The sequence below is a fragment of the Ylistrum balloti genome, unplaced genomic scaffold (assembly GCF_031769215.1).
Source record: "Ylistrum balloti isolate Yb309-2 unplaced genomic scaffold, AGI_CSIRO_Ybal_v1 Utg369668, whole genome shotgun sequence".
NCBI classification, from domain to species: domain Eukaryota; kingdom Metazoa; phylum Mollusca; class Bivalvia; order Pectinida; family Pectinidae; genus Ylistrum; species Ylistrum balloti.
This window is the reverse complement of record NW_026781915.1, coordinates 1,760,533-1,776,709: the sequence shown is the minus strand read 5'-3', so window position 1 is coordinate 1,776,709 and position 16,177 is coordinate 1,760,533. Positions and strand designations below refer to the sequence as shown.

The 16,177-nt window shown below is 33.5% G+C and overlaps 1 protein-coding gene across 1 annotated transcript in view; it reads right to left on the bottom strand.

Moving 5' to 3' along the window:
- Nucleotides 1-2,500: 2,500 nt before the first annotated feature.
- The window catches only part of LOC132561310 (uncharacterized), a 59,067-nt gene continuing 45,390 nt past the window's right edge, over nucleotides 2,501-16,177 (bottom strand). Inside the window, exons 24-30 of the mRNA XM_060226034.1 lie at nucleotides 15,668-15,708; nucleotides 14,845-15,072; nucleotides 13,837-14,012; nucleotides 9,560-9,803; nucleotides 9,125-9,186; nucleotides 5,220-5,367; nucleotides 2,501-2,621 (exon numbers count right to left, since the gene is read on the bottom strand). Of these exons, the coding sequence (XP_060082017.1) occupies nucleotides 2,501-2,621; nucleotides 5,220-5,367; nucleotides 9,125-9,186; nucleotides 9,560-9,803; nucleotides 13,837-14,012; nucleotides 14,845-15,072; nucleotides 15,668-15,708 (1,020 nt within the window). The remainder of the gene's footprint in view (nucleotides 2,622-5,219; nucleotides 5,368-9,124; nucleotides 9,187-9,559; nucleotides 9,804-13,836; nucleotides 14,013-14,844; nucleotides 15,073-15,667; nucleotides 15,709-16,177) is intronic.

Genomic DNA, 16,177 nt, shown 5'->3' with positions numbered 1-16,177 from the left:
TCCATCTTTACTGAACCTAGTGTACACATTATACAGAAATAAATGTACACCTGTTTATCGGATACCATGTGACGCGGCACCCAAATTTAACTAAACCATACCTTCTAATTGAATGCTATTGGGTTTTTACTGTGAACAAACATTTTTCACACAACACAACAAAAATAAAGCTTTCAATAAGTTGACAATAATAAAAACAACATAGTGCATCCTCAGATTTGTAGAAGGCACTGCTGGTATCAGTACACACTTTGGCACTACAATATATATATACCCCTCCACAACTCCCTATTACCATGACGATGACATACATCCTTGTATCATGGAATTATTTTTCCACTACTGGTACTTTTTCTGATGTGAAGGTATCGTTTTGGCATCACAGTAAAAGATTACAGTGTACATACATATATATATAAATCTATAAAATTAAATATTGTAAAGCACTTATCACAGATAGAAAAGTAAAATATCTAAATATCTCCATCAGATCTTTATCTGTCCAGCTGTAATCTAAAAGGTCATTTCTGACCCAAATATCTATGTTGACAGGTCAAGGTCACCGACTGTTAGTATGTCTCATCATACTTGATAGAGCTAGTTTACATGTCAATGGAATCACATATCACAGGTCAACGCTTACCTCCAGAAAGGTCACTACAAACATCTAAAGGTCCTTCCCATCTTAAAGCATGGCAGAAAGGCTTAGACTTCACAGGACTATCACGTAAAAATGCTGATGTCCTTCATTACAAAGTGTATTATCACACAAGAGAAAAGGAAATAGATTCATGAATTACATATTTAAATAACAACAAAGTGATCAAGACACAGAGTCAGTAAGAAATTCTACAGAGGTACTCTCTCACAAAAAATGGCCTTTCTTATGTGACATAGCATTGTCACAGACATTCACAGTAAACAAAGGGACATAATTTGTCTGCCATCCCAAGCAGTACCAACATAAAAAGGATAGCAATAATACAAGACACAATCATTGGAGATATGTCCAAGGTGAGGTGATACATTCACTGCTAAACTTCATGTAATTCAATAGTCACTTCAGCAGTACTAATAATCAGCTGTAATTCTGCATACCATGAAGAGCTTGTCAAGATAAAGTTAATATACTCTTATGACCTTGGCATATTAAAAAAAAAATGCATATACATTTCTAAAATATCAACTCTCTAACAAAAGAATATCTACATCTTAACAATGTCTGTAGCTCAACAATATCTAAATCATCACATTAGTTAAAGCTTCAGAGTTCTGGAGACAGAAATATATCAGGGACAGGGCCTCACATAAACAATGGCACTAATAACAATGGAACAAGAAATAATACAAAGAAAAAGATATTCAGGTTAGTATTTCATTATCCTAGCACACACACATAATGTTAGTCACCTATAAAACATGAAACCTTCAATACCCAAGGAACATTGGTCTTCACCAATCATGTTATACCCTGTTAGCAGTAGCATTTTTAATATACAGAGGACCGGCCAAGACACACAAAAAAAAAAAAAAAGGCTGAAAAAAATTAACAGATTTTCACAATAGATTTCAGGTCTGTTGCAATAAATGATATGGGCATGTAAATGTAAAATGTAATATAGCCTAGAAGAAGAAATCAATTTTAGATCTTACTGGAAATGTAAAATGAACAACATATAGACTGTGCGAATAAAGTCATATGATAACTTTGGTATTTGTAGACATTTTACCTGCTAAGCATATAAAATCATGGTATATATCTGTGGCCATACAGAATGTGCTTGTGGTCTGTGACAATATGAACATCTGTCAAATGACGAAAACATATGACTGTACTAACTTCTGTCTACTGACAGACACACATGGCCATACCAACTTCTGTCCACTGACAAGACACATGTCTTGTAAAAACTAAACATTGTCCAATAAATATTAAAAGTTATATACAAACATGAATTAGCACTTGTAGATTTAACTTAAAAATGAACCGTATCAAACACAGGTCATGTATCAACACAGCAATACCTTTCCTGGCCAAGGCAACTGGTATGGCCTGAGTTACAGATTAATAGGCTATGTATCAATACAGTGTAGAATCTGTGTTACCCTTCAAAGTCTCGGAGACTAAACAGGATATTTATCAATACCGTGTAGAGTCTGTGTTATATTCCAAGGCCTTGGAGACTAAACAGAATATTTATCAATACCGTGTAGAGTCTGTGTTACCCTTCAAAGTCTTGGAGACTAAACAGGATATTTATCAATACCGTGTAGAGTCTGTGTTATATTCCAAGGCCTTGGAGACTAAACAGGATATTTATCAATGCCGCGTAGAGTCTGTGTTATATTCCAAGGCCTTGGAGACTAAACAGAATATTTATCAATACAGCATACAGTTTAGCTATCCTAAGTAAGTAGACAGAGAAGTCTCCTGGTTTACATGTACAATGATGACTTAAGGTGTAGAAATCATTCTCCTGAAGATTCCTCATCATCCCAATTAGGAATATACTTGCGTATCAGTATTTGTATCATTGTCATTTTCTGGTGATTCAAGGATACAGTGCATGCCTGGATAAATCACCTTGGGACTTCTGCTGCGTGGACTACTGGGTGGTGTTCTGGGGAGAAAAGGTAGAGGAGAGTTACCATACAAGGACAGTGTTCAGGAAAGTTATATAAGATAGTAATAAAATATATATTACTATCTATATAGGATTGTAAACAATGAATTAGCAATTTGGAAACATTTATGATCATAGCAGACAAATGCGTAAATCATAATAAAAGAGTTCATGTAAACAAAACATTGACAAAACTTTTAACCAAAATTTGACCTGACCGAACAGAATCAGCAGTAAGTTGTCAAACCATTCAGAGTAACATAGCTTGTCCGTGATAGATATGTGTATTAACATCTTAATAGGTTATGCCATCCAGTAAGTTCAGCTCAGTGTGGTATGTTAATCACAGCATTTACAATACAATACACAAATTTCAAAATTAAAAATATCCTGAAATTTGACTACCACTTAAAAATCTATCCATCATGTAATATCTCTTTCACATATATTAATTTATTATCCTGAATAGCATTGTATTAAGAAACTTAAGAAAGCTTATGATATTTATGTAAAGAGTTAGAAATTAGAATACTGTGTAAAGAGAAAAACAGAGGTCACTGCATCTTACCACCATGGTCACCATAGGTGTGACAAAGCAGTTTCAAGGAGGCACAGCACACAGAAAGCACACATATTTGGTGGAAAGGTATTTGGTCACACTGCTAGCCTGAGGTCAGCCATGGATTACAGTATGATGCCTCAGTGATCACGCCAGTCAATCTTGTGAGTACCATCCTGACTCCCACACCACATATTGGTACCCACAACCCCGAACTTTGACCCCTGACCCACCACCAGCTACAATTGTGACCTTGATGACCACCAGTTCCTCTCTCACAACATCAATTCTTTTTCCTTACCCAATATACCACAATCAGCTGATCAATAACATTTTATTGAGTGATCTATTGTGGTGTCATGGAGTTACAAAGATTTTTATTTCATATTTAACCAATATAGTTTCCACTTAATTCAATAATAATTTTAATTAGTTGTGAATTCAGTCAAACTCTGATGTAATAAAATCTACAGTTCATTTATTACAAAGTTTCTTCTCACTGAAATAACATTAACAAGGTAATATCTATGTGCTGTGGAGAGGGAACCCTAAACACCATTTCTATATTAGAGCTATGCCTACATTCAAATCACTATCCCACATTATTTGGTTTCCATGTTTTTATGAATTCTAACAAAAAATCACAATTCTATCCTTTTTCTTATATATGCCAACCTGTCCAATGAAAACACAACATAATGTTTTTCTTAATGAAATTCAGGTCTAGTAAAAATACTAGATACATATCAGTGACACGTAAATCAGTTTAGAAAAGTCATCCTCAAAGGAAAATGGCTGCCAATCTAGCTGCAATGAGGAAAAAGTCCAAATCTGATTAAATAAAATGTTTGGAAGTTTTCTTTGTACAAGTCAGCATATTAACTAAGTATACAAAAGTCAAGTATTGTGAAATTTACTTTAGAATTTATGAAAACTAGAAAAAACAAATGGCACAAGCACTACAATACATATTCTCCTAACAGTCACCGTGGAAAGGAACCTCAAATTCTGAGAGCAAAATGAAATTAATTTGCAAAAAATATGACAGCAAAGCAGGAAAGACATGTCAAGTGTCTGAATTAGATGGAAAAAGGAGCCTGATTACTGTATAGTAAGTACATTGTATAATGGGTACATAACAAAGAGAATGATGAAATGGAAGTATAATAATGTGTCTGGAAACTGTCAAAAGTTTGCTGTCATTTTCTTATACTGAGAAAGAGTTGACGCGTCAACAATAGGAATGACTAAATCAAAATTGAGAAGGGACATAACTCTGGGAAGAATGTACCATCACCATACTCATATTGTCTAAAGCCTTGTCCAAAGTTTATCACATGACTGATTCTTTTAAGAAGCTAAATTCACATGAAAAATGAGTGAATGAGATTGAGACTGATAGATAAATATATGAATGTTTAAACAATAGATAGACCAGTAGGTGACTTATAGAATGCACTGCAGTATAACCCTCAGATTTCATTCAAGTGAATTTGTAAACGAAAAAAGCAAAAATAATAATTCCCACAAAAATGAATATATTATATATCTATATGATAAGTATGACACAGGTTAATGACAAATCTAAAGTACAGCAATCTTTCAACACTAACAATACAAACAAAATTAAGGATATTTCTTCAGGAAAATAATAATTTTTGAGTGATCTCCCTTTTACAGACCAATCAGATACATGCGATAAAGTATTGGTTATATAGGGAAGTGGTTGGTTACAAGGCAGGTAATTTACATGCATGACTAGACCAGTTATGTACCACTATATTTAATATCACAGCAATTGTAATGGTTAGGTTTAAAATCCCAAACAGACTGACCAAAACCTAGAATTATCACCAACCCCAACTTGTACGATTATTCTAAAACTGGACAGTCTTCTACAATGGATTGTTTCTTAATCAAAAGATACAACATGCCATCTCCACTTATGATTGGTCAGAATTGGTCAGTCTGGCCACAACTAGTAGGGATCAGTAAAACATGGTGGTTTACAGCCATTGAATGATGGCTAGCTCTACCTATAGATAGTGTCAGGAGCTGGTGGGTGGTAGAAGTCAGTTCCGTGCGTGGGCGTGCCCAGGGCGCGGGGCTGAGTGTACTGGTGGGTGGGGGAGGGGTAGTCAGAGAGGTCAGTTAGCTCAGGAAGTGACCAGGGGTTCTGGTAACCTGTGCAACAAAACAATAACACAACCATATAAATATTCACAAATTCTTTGTTAAAGATATGGTCTTTTATAGTCAGGTGACCAGACACATTTAATTGTCACAAATTGCTGAGTGTGGATTACTGTGGTATGTGTACTACCATAATTTCCTTGGGGTTGAACAGTTATAAAAACTATACAAATTAAATAATTTCCTTTCAATTCTGATCCTCACCATGAATTACTTTAAATCTTCATCTAAATTTTGATCTGGATTATCTTAAAAATTAACAAATTACCAAAGTACATTTCAACTTAACTGGGACTTTCAACAGATAAACTTGTCAAAATAAAGAATTTGGAGGAGAATTATTGGAATTTTGTAAAAGAAGAACTTGATGGAGTGGAAGAAGAAGTTGTTTACCAGTGTTAAGTAATATATAAACAATCTGTCACCTATCAACCATCTTTATATAAGCAGGCTTACTAAAGAAGCATGATTACCTCTATCACCAAGATGTATATGATGGTATACAATGTTTGTTCTGTAGTATCAGCTAGGCAGTAAGTGACTTCAGTGTTATATCATGATACACACAGCACATATTTCACACATCATTATTTCTTCATTCAATTGAAAATATATTACTAAATAATGACATTTGTCATCTGGGTGATGATTGGTATATATCACATGATGGTCTTGTTTTGAATTTAGTGTTTTGTCTAATTGGAAAGATTTAGAAATAATGCTGGTGAGAAATGAGCAGTATATAGTAAGGCACCCTGCGCAACCAAATTCCAATATGTGACTGGAATACATGTGCTGGTATTTTGCTGATGAGAAACTCAAACTTTGTACAAAGGTAAGACATTAAGTATGGACCTAAACAGATCAAGCTCTAAGTGTTGGTCGCCCTCGTACTAGAGAATACAGCCGCATATCTATAAGAAAAAGAAATGCACACAATTGAACTGTAATAATCCCATTTCTGTCGTAATGTACATAAACTGAATTATTGTGCTTCAATTATTGAAAAAAGACTCCACAGTGTTTGCATGAAAGTAGAGCCTGGTTCGATATCTAACATGGACATAAACATTCCCCTTTGTTTATCTTAGATCCAGACTAAGGTTGATAAAATGTCTGATTTTGATTGCTACATTATTTGGTGACTCATTCGTGGTGTATAAGGTATTTTACATTTTGATAAAGGTAAAAATCTGTCTGAAATAATATCTGTTTTCATTAAAGAGACTTGTTCTTGTTTTATTTCCTGCTATATCTGTTTTCATTAAAGAGACTTGTTCTTGTTTCATTTCCAGCTATATCTGTTTTCATTAAAGAGACTTGTTCTTGTTTCATTTCCAGCTATATCTGTTTTCATTAAAGAGACTTGTTCTTGTTTTATTTCCTGCTATATCTGTTTTCATTAAAGAGACTTGTTCTTGTTTTATTTCCTGCTATATCTGTTTTCATTAAAGAGACTTGTTCTTGTTTTATTTCCTGCTATATCTGTTTTCATTGTTCTTGTTTCATTTCCTGCTATATCTGTTTTCATTAAAGAGACTTGTTCTTGTTTTATTTCCTGCTATATCTGTTTTCATTAAAGAGACTTGTTTTATTTCCTGCTATATCTGTTTTCATTAAAGAGACTTGTTCTTGTTTCATTTCCTGCTATATCTGTTTTCATTAAAGAGACTTGTTCTTGTTTCATTTCCTGCTATATCTGTTTTCATTAAAGAGACTTGTTCTTGTTTTATTTCCTGCTATATCTGTTTTCATTAAAGAGACTTGTTCTTGTTTCATTTCCAGCTATATCTGTTTTCATTAAAGAGACTTGTTCTTGTTTCATTTCCTGCTATATCTGTTTTCATTAAAGAGACTTGTTCTTGTTTCATTTCCAGCTATATCTGTTTTCATTAAAGAGACTTGTTCTTGTTTTTTCCTGCTATATCTGTTTTCATTAAAGAGACTTGTTTCCTGCTATATCTGTTTTCATTAAAGAGACTTGTTCTTGTTTTATTTCCTGCTATATCTGTTTTCATTAAAGAGACTTGTTCTTGTTTCATTTCCTGCTATATCTGTTTTCATTAAAGAGACTTGTTCTTGTTTAATTTCATGCTATATCTGTTTTCATTAAAGAGACTTGTTCTTGTTTCATTTCCTGCTATATCTGTTTTCATTAAAGAGACTTGTTCTTGTTTCATTTCCAGCTATATCTGTTTTCATTAAAGAGACTTGTTCTTGTTTTATTTCCTGCTATATCTGTTTTCATTAAAGAGACTTGTTCTTGTTTTAAAGAGACTTGTTCTTGTTTTATTTCCTGCTATATCTGTTTTCATTAAAGAGACTTGTTCTTGTTTTATTTCCTGCTATATCTGTTTTCATTAAAGAGACTTGTTCTTGTTTTATTTCCTGCTATATCTGTTTTCATTAAAGAGACTTGTTCTTGTTTTATTTCCTGCTATATCTGTTTTCATTAAAGAGACTTGTTCTTGTTTTATTTCCTGCTATATCTGTTTTCATTAAAGAGACTTGTTCCTAGTTTTAATTCCCGCTTTATTTGCTTACTGTTAAATGTATTCTACAACTTTAATTTAAATATTATACCAACTTTTATCATAGTATACATTTAAGATTGATTAAAAATAGTAAAAATGATTTAATTAAGAACACAGGTAAGCAATAATCACTTATATCCAGAAAGCAGAAATACAAACATCTATACAGAATCTCAATCAGAACAGAAAAAAACGTAAGCGTGGAAAAAATGCATCAGAGATCCTCCAGGTTGCCAGACTAACTGAAGAGTCATTGTAAAGCTTATTATAGCTTACAAATTCAAATGTACCCAATTCTTCATTGATGCAATGTAATGCAGTTACCTCCCCTGAAAATCAGGACCAACAATCAGGTACATAACATAATGTATCACAGTGACTGTACCATAGTTATTATTTTGTTAACCCCTAGGAAGTCAAATGGAAGATGTTTCTCTCCTTGGGTTGTTTCTCTTTATAGAGATCTGTAACTTTTCTCTCTTTATAAAAACATCTCTACCCCATCCCCATCTAAGCTTTGTTCCTAAACCAGAACACTAAATTAATTATCCAATATTCCTTCAGAAGTTAAGATTTGGCCAAGTATGATTAAAAATATTAATCAATGCTTCTAGTGACTACAAACTTCTGAAATTAAAAAAATCTGATATCTAATTTCAAAATCATGTTTTATATCTGAATGACATCAACTAATGCTAGAATAAACTTCCTTCTGGAAATATTAACAACACAATTTTAACAAATGTATCTCTTATAATCAAAAATTTTATTTCTAAGATTATAACCAGGTTATCACAGATTGTCTAAGATTATAACCAGGTTATCACAGATTGTCTAAGATTATAACCAGGTTATCACAGATTGTCTAAGATTATAACCAGGTTTTCACAGATTGTCTAAAATTATAACCAGGTTTTCACAGATTGTCTAAAATTATAACCAGATTATCACAGATTGTCTAAAATTATAACCAGATTATCACAGATTGTCTAAAATTATAACCAGATTATCACAGATTGTCTAAAATTATAACCAGATTATCACAGATTGTCTAAGATTATAACCAGATTATCACAGATTGTCTATGAATATAATCAGATATCACAAATTTTCTGAGATAATAAACAGATTATCACAGATTACAATTAGAGATTATTTCAATGTCAATAAAAATGTATGTAGAAAACTCCATCCCTACAAATTGAAGACCTTACCTTGCATCACACTTTCATACATCAGGGAGGACGGGGTGACAGGTGATGATGCTTTAGATCTTCTACTGTAAAAAGGTAACACATAATGTTAACATTAAAAACCTTGTTAATCAAAACCTAATGGCCTCAATTACATAAAAGTAATGACCATCCATAATTCTATTAATGATGTCACAAACACAATAATGAAAAGTCAACTCCAGACTATCTTTCACTGACTATCTCCTCTTGTTCATTAGAAAAGAGGTGATGCATCTATTAATAAGTTTATAGGTAGCATGTTATAAAGCACCTGTCAAACCTTGGCAGTCAACAGAGAGGATGCCAGTACCCTCAGTAATTCTATCAATAATCACAGAATATTAGAGTAAAGCCATTTACGCAAGAAAATGGGAGTTAAAGGATATGGTAGAAACAGCTATTAGTGAAAGTCACCTCCATGTACGGGATGCCACAGCTGATCGTGGACGCTGCATACTGTCTGGTAATCCTTCCTTCCATCCCGGTACATGTCCAGACATTGGTCGTTTTTTATAGTTTTCCCAGAAGACATCCCTACCCCCCGCTAGCCAGTGGTTTCCTGTGGACAGGTTAAGGACTGCACTTCCTGGCCGGGACACTGCCTTGTTTTTCAATGCTGGTGATGACGGTCTCGCTGGTGGTGGTGACCAGTGACCTACTGTACCAGAATGACTAAATCATAGTTGGTAAACTATCAGGCCATATTCATGACCGCCAGCATTATATACATTTGGATTTTTCACTGTTCTAAAGTAGACTTCCCATGTCAGATCTATACAAAATATTTGTTCAACTTACTTCACTTGAGTTCCCAAAGATATTCAGAAAACAATAAAATTATATGTTTTAAGTTAATTTCAATAGTCATTCAAATTAATGCACAAAAATCTTCATAATCCCAGCCTACAACAACAATGCATTTCAAAATCAGAATTGGTTTTTAAGGGAACTGTAAATATTCATTTTAATCCTTTATGGAGTTTCTGTTCCAGTTATAACATTTAACAGTAATGATGTCACTTTGAATCATTAATATTGCAGCAGAGTAATACTGATACATATTATATTATGTAGAATTTGAATGAAATCTTCTTAGTTAACAAAGATCATTCATGAATTAAAAATTCATTTAACAAGCAATGTGTTTATGTCTACATGGAAAATTTTCACATTATCCACAAGTAATAATTTATACATTCAACAACTTTAAATTCTACTACTTTTCCTGAAAATTAGAAAATCATAATTACTGTAAACAGCCATATTTTAGATTTCACTAACTGCAGCTTCTATATATTTCTTATATAGTAATAACTGTAGATACACTAATTTATCATTGCACTTATTTGCAAAAATGTGATTATGTGATAAAATACTGTTTTGTCAAATTATGTTAATAGTAAATTGTTTAAAATCAAACAAGAACTAGAACAAAATAAAAACATGCAAAACAGAAAAATCTTTATACGTGTACAAATACAGGAAAGACAACAGTGCTTAACAAATCAGTGATGATGAGGTAAACAATATAAAGGTAATAACATTTTGTTACCTTGTTTTTGATTGGTAGTTGAACTGCATACTAGTTAATCAATATCAAGATTTCTTTAAATGAAGTATAAAATCCTGGGTTGTTTTTCAGGTATTGGCAAATAATGATTTGAAAGTTATAACAAACAAGAAATATGTGTGAAATCTTTTCATAAACCTCTTGTAGTTTATCTACATTTCGTACATAAACGTTACATAGATGATGATAAAATTATAATGGCATCGTAACACAATAAGCCAGTGTGAGATCTTTTTATAGATCCCTCGTAGATTGTCTACATTTCCTATATAAATGTTATATAGATACTGATGATACAAAATACCAGTAAAAACAATTAGTGAAACAGGGCTAAACATACAAGTTAATACAAATGAATAAGGAAGACACAAATAAAACAGAAACACTTGATGATGGTGATAAAGACACAAATAAACTCCAATGTTTGATAAAGACACAAATAAACTCCAATGTTTGATAAAGACACAAATAAACAGAAATGTTTGGTGAAGACACAAATAAATAGAAATGTTTAGTGAAGACAAATAAATACCAATGTTTGATGAAGACACAAATTAACAGAAATGTTTGGTGAAGACACAAATAAATAGAAATGTTTGGTGAAGACACAAATAAATAGAAATGTTTGACAAAGACACAGATGAACATAAATGTTTGACAAAGACACAGATGAACATAAATGTTTGACAAAGACACAGATGAACATAGATGAAATGAGAAAAAGAAATAGACATAACCAAAATGTTTGCTAAATATACAAAGGTAGTACAAATCTTATTATTCTATAAAAACAAAAAAACAAAAAAAGCTAGAAACTAAAGATAGTGAGCTCCAAATCAAAGGGATTTCTATAATAGTTTCTGGTCCTGTTACGTAGACAGAGAGGTAATAGAAAGTCCAAAACACCATCCTTATTTGAAAATATCAAAATACTGATCAAAGCAGAAATTAAAATTTAGTCACACATTAAAATTAAAAGCTGAGATAGGGAGATATCAATAGATATGTGCTATAAACTAAAAAAAGAAGTGTTTTAATACAGAATTAATATTAAAAATTAATTGTAACTTAATGAGAAAAGAAGTGCAGATGTGATTCAGTGAAATCTAACAAAGTAATAAAGTGAGATTGTCATTTGATGTTAATTTACCTCCTGTGTCCTCATTGTCTGGCTGCACTACAGCCGTTTGGACTGTAATAACTGGGGGCTCAATTGTTTCCTCTTTTGTCTCTTTAAAATTTATAGTAAATAAAGTTGAAAATAGCATTGCTTCCTAGTAAACAGGAGTTACATCAATCCATTACTGTCAAGTCTTTCACCTCAAAGTGTGTCCTCCAATATCACTGATATAGTATAAATAATGACATTCAAGGCATAGAGAAAGTTTTCTTCCAATCACTTTTCATAAAGACTTGAAATTTAGGTTGGCTTGATATTTGATTTTAAGGGGAAAAAATGACATCAAATAAACTTAATTGATTTTGAGTGTCCCCAAAAAGAATTTAATCCATTTGAAAACTTTAAAGTGACCATCATATCTATATTAAATAGAACATTTGACTTCCTTCAATTTAACAGTTTTTAGGCTAGGTAATATTTCTATGGTGACGCTATGATGAGATATAATATTGAAGATAAACAAGGCTTTAGTCCAAGCTTCCCAGCACTCTGAGCCACTGGTAACCCAATAAAACCATGATACTGATAAAGACATCCAATGAATATATATATATATATCACACGTAATGATCTGATTGTACAGTTGTGATAAAACAGTGCCATGTTCCTCAGTTTAACACCTTCTCCGTACTACTCAACCATCACCCCAAATAAAGGTGGTGATATATACAAACTATACAGATATCAGAAAGCCTCTACAGCCTGTATCACTCAGCAACATGTGATCAATTTTTGATAAAACACTGCAGTAAGTTTGAATACCTGGTAACCATAGTAATACCAAGGCAGCTTGGACATCTTTTCAGATTTACTTTTTGTACAAAAGAAACAGACGACGATATTTTGCCATGGAATCAGCAAAAACAGTATAATTTATAAAATCAGAAGTCATCAAACTGAGAACTGATCTTACCTTCTTCATTTTCCTCGCTGACAAAACTTAATGCACCTGTTGTCAGCACATAATTAAGGTATACAACCACACATCAATAGGTAATACACACACAACAGCTAGTACTAGTTAATCATTACACAAATCTACAAATATCACACAACATAGACCAGCTACATTAAAAAAAAAATCACTAATGCCGACTGTGAGACATCCCACAAATCCCTGACCAAAACACATCCCTCCATTCCCTGACCACAAGATATCCTACCAATCCCTGACCACAAGACATCCCTCCAATCCCTGACAACAAGATATCCTACCAATCCCTGACAACAAGACATCCCTTCAATCCCTGACCACAAGACATCCCTCCAATCCCTGACAACAAGACATCCCTCCAATCCCTGACAACAAGACATCCCTTCAATCCCTGACAACAAGACATCCCTCCAATCCCTGACAACAAGACATCCCTCCAATCCCTGACCACAAGATATCCTCCCAATCCCTGACCACAAGACATCCCTCCAATCCCTGACAACAAGACATCCCTCCAATCCCTGACAACAAGACATCCCTCCAATCCCTGACAACAAGACATCCCTCCAATCCCTGACAACAAGACATCCTACCAAAGCCTGACTATCATATTCACTCTCAACAATGCCTCCCACCAATCCCTGCCTCCCACCAATCCCTAACTTAAATACATCCTACCAATTCCTGACCATGAGACACTCTAACAATGCCTGACTATAAGACAACCGATCCGAACAATGTGTCTCACCAATCCTTGCATCCCACCAATCCCTGACCAAGACACATCCCAACAATACTTCAATATAAGATATCCCATCAATGCTTGACTTTAAGACATCCCCTCCCAAAAAATGCATCCCATCAATCCCGACAAAACATCCCTCCAATCCCTGCCTATGAAACATCCCCCCAATCCCTGCCTATGAAACATCTCAACAATCCCTGATTATGAGACATCCAAACTTTGCCCGATTATTAGACATTCTCTTAATCCCTATTTTTCTTACCTTTGTTTTGCTGTGCACGTGCCTGTACTGACTGTTTCCAGGCCTCTGTGCGCTGTTGTTGGTATGACGTGTTGTAAGCGTTTTCAGCGAGTGATGGTCTGATGGGGTGAGCCACAATGTACCTATAAGCATCCACAGCACTAAATGGCCTCGCCCTCGCAGTTGCCACTTTCTTCCTGAAATTTGCAAACAGGAATTTTGTTATTATTGTATTGGGTATCTGTAGGAAATGATTTTTTATTTCCACATAAATCTATAAAAGTGTGCCATAAAGGCAACAACAATTGTTATATATATATATATTAAGAGATTTTATTTAAAATCCTGTTGTAATTGAGATGGGAAGTGTTCTCTATTATGAAAAACACTTTTCCCTTTTAAAATGGAGTTATAAAGGAACCTATTTTCTCTGTATGTTGATCATCTACCCTCGTAATCCTAAACACTATTTTGACATAATTTTATTTCAGCACTTCACATGCTCAAAATATTACACTAAAAATTATTGTGCTTTGTGTGGTTTTGATATGCTGTTTATATAACAATTATTATGGAAGTGTGAATTCATCAACCCGTTAAATTGCCAAAAACTGACAATATACTAAAACATGATTCAAAACAAGAGGGCCATGGCCCATAAAAGTCATCTGACAATCGACGAATGGGTAGACAAACTTCACAATTTTTCTAACAAATCTGATGAATTTAAATTCTGAATATTCATTGAAAGTATAAAAAATTCAAAGATGGTAGGTTTTGTTCATGAAAAATAGTTTAACAATCATGTGACAAAATGGTTACTGTGGTTACCATGTTGAAGTTTTAATCAGTCAACAACAAATCATCATAGAGATTGAATCAACTTTATGAAATATCAAATGGTGTGATTTGAACAGCCCATAACTTGATGGTACTAAACTTCTCACATACCAGTCAAAATCCTCCCATCTTTCTAAAGTGAGTGATTCTTTAATAGCTACTTATATGATATGAAATAAATTGCCTTACCCAGCAAACGGTCCGAACCTTGGAGAGGGGTGATGGCGTGCAGAGGATCGGTACCCTTTAGGAGTGGCTTGGGATGCGTCACTGGAATGTGTGGTGTCCAGGGAGGTGTCTCCTGGAATGGACAACTGGAGCTCTATGTGGTGACCAGCACTAGTATGTGGGCGTTCGCTTTGGACATGGTGGTGGCCATTATGGTGACCATTGGTCATGTGATTCTCCTTGTTCTCACTATGATCAGGAAATAAGATACCATCAAGACTAAATTCTCTCATATATATATAAAGAAAAAGCACAAGTAATACTGTTAATGGATAATCTTAATGAAATAGGATAAACACTCTGATTACAAATTATGTACTCTGATTACAAATAACATACTCTGATCAAGGTTACATACTCTGATTACAGATAACATACTCTGATCAAGGTTACATACTCTGATTACAGATAACATACTGTGATCAAGGTTACATACTCTGATTACAGATAACATACTCTGATCAAGGTTACATATAGTGATAACAATTTACATACTCTGATTACAGGTTAAATACTCTTGATTACAATTTATGTACTCTAATTACAGATTACATACTTTGATCACATGATACATTCTCTGATCACATGATACATTTTCTTGTCACATGGTACATATTCTGATCACATATCTTACTTTGTCTTTTGTCAAATTACAGTATATAATATTGATATTATACAGCAGTGAAGAAAATTATCAATTCCTGTCTCTAATTTGAATACTGAAGCCCAACTTTTAGATGAAATGAATCAGTTCCAGTGGAGAGAGGACAAGATAAAAACTTACCCTGTACCTTGTACCGGGTGAGTGTGGCCAACAGGGCGTTTCTGTAAAACAAATAACTTTGTTATTTTGTATGTTGATACAAATACAAGCTGAAATATTCTGATAACCACTCCGACAAATCACATCATAAAATATATAACCTCAGAATCTAGAATCTGTCAACGTCCAGAATAAATAACTACCAAGTTTTGGGACATCAAGAAAATTTGTTGATGTAAAAATATGGTATGTCATGTTAATGATGTATAATGAAATGATGATGATGATATATACAGTAAAATTCACACAATAATAGAGTCTGGAAACTATGCTTAGATGGCTGGTAACTGGGAATGATGATGTTCTAATACAGAAACAAGAAATTCCCAAAATCCATATATACCAGTGTACTTATTATTTTGATAAATGAAGCTGAGAAAAAATACAAGCATTTTTTAACTGGTCTGGAATGAAAAACCAGTGAAAGAGACAACAAAAAATCTAATACATTGCCAGCGTGTATAAAATCAA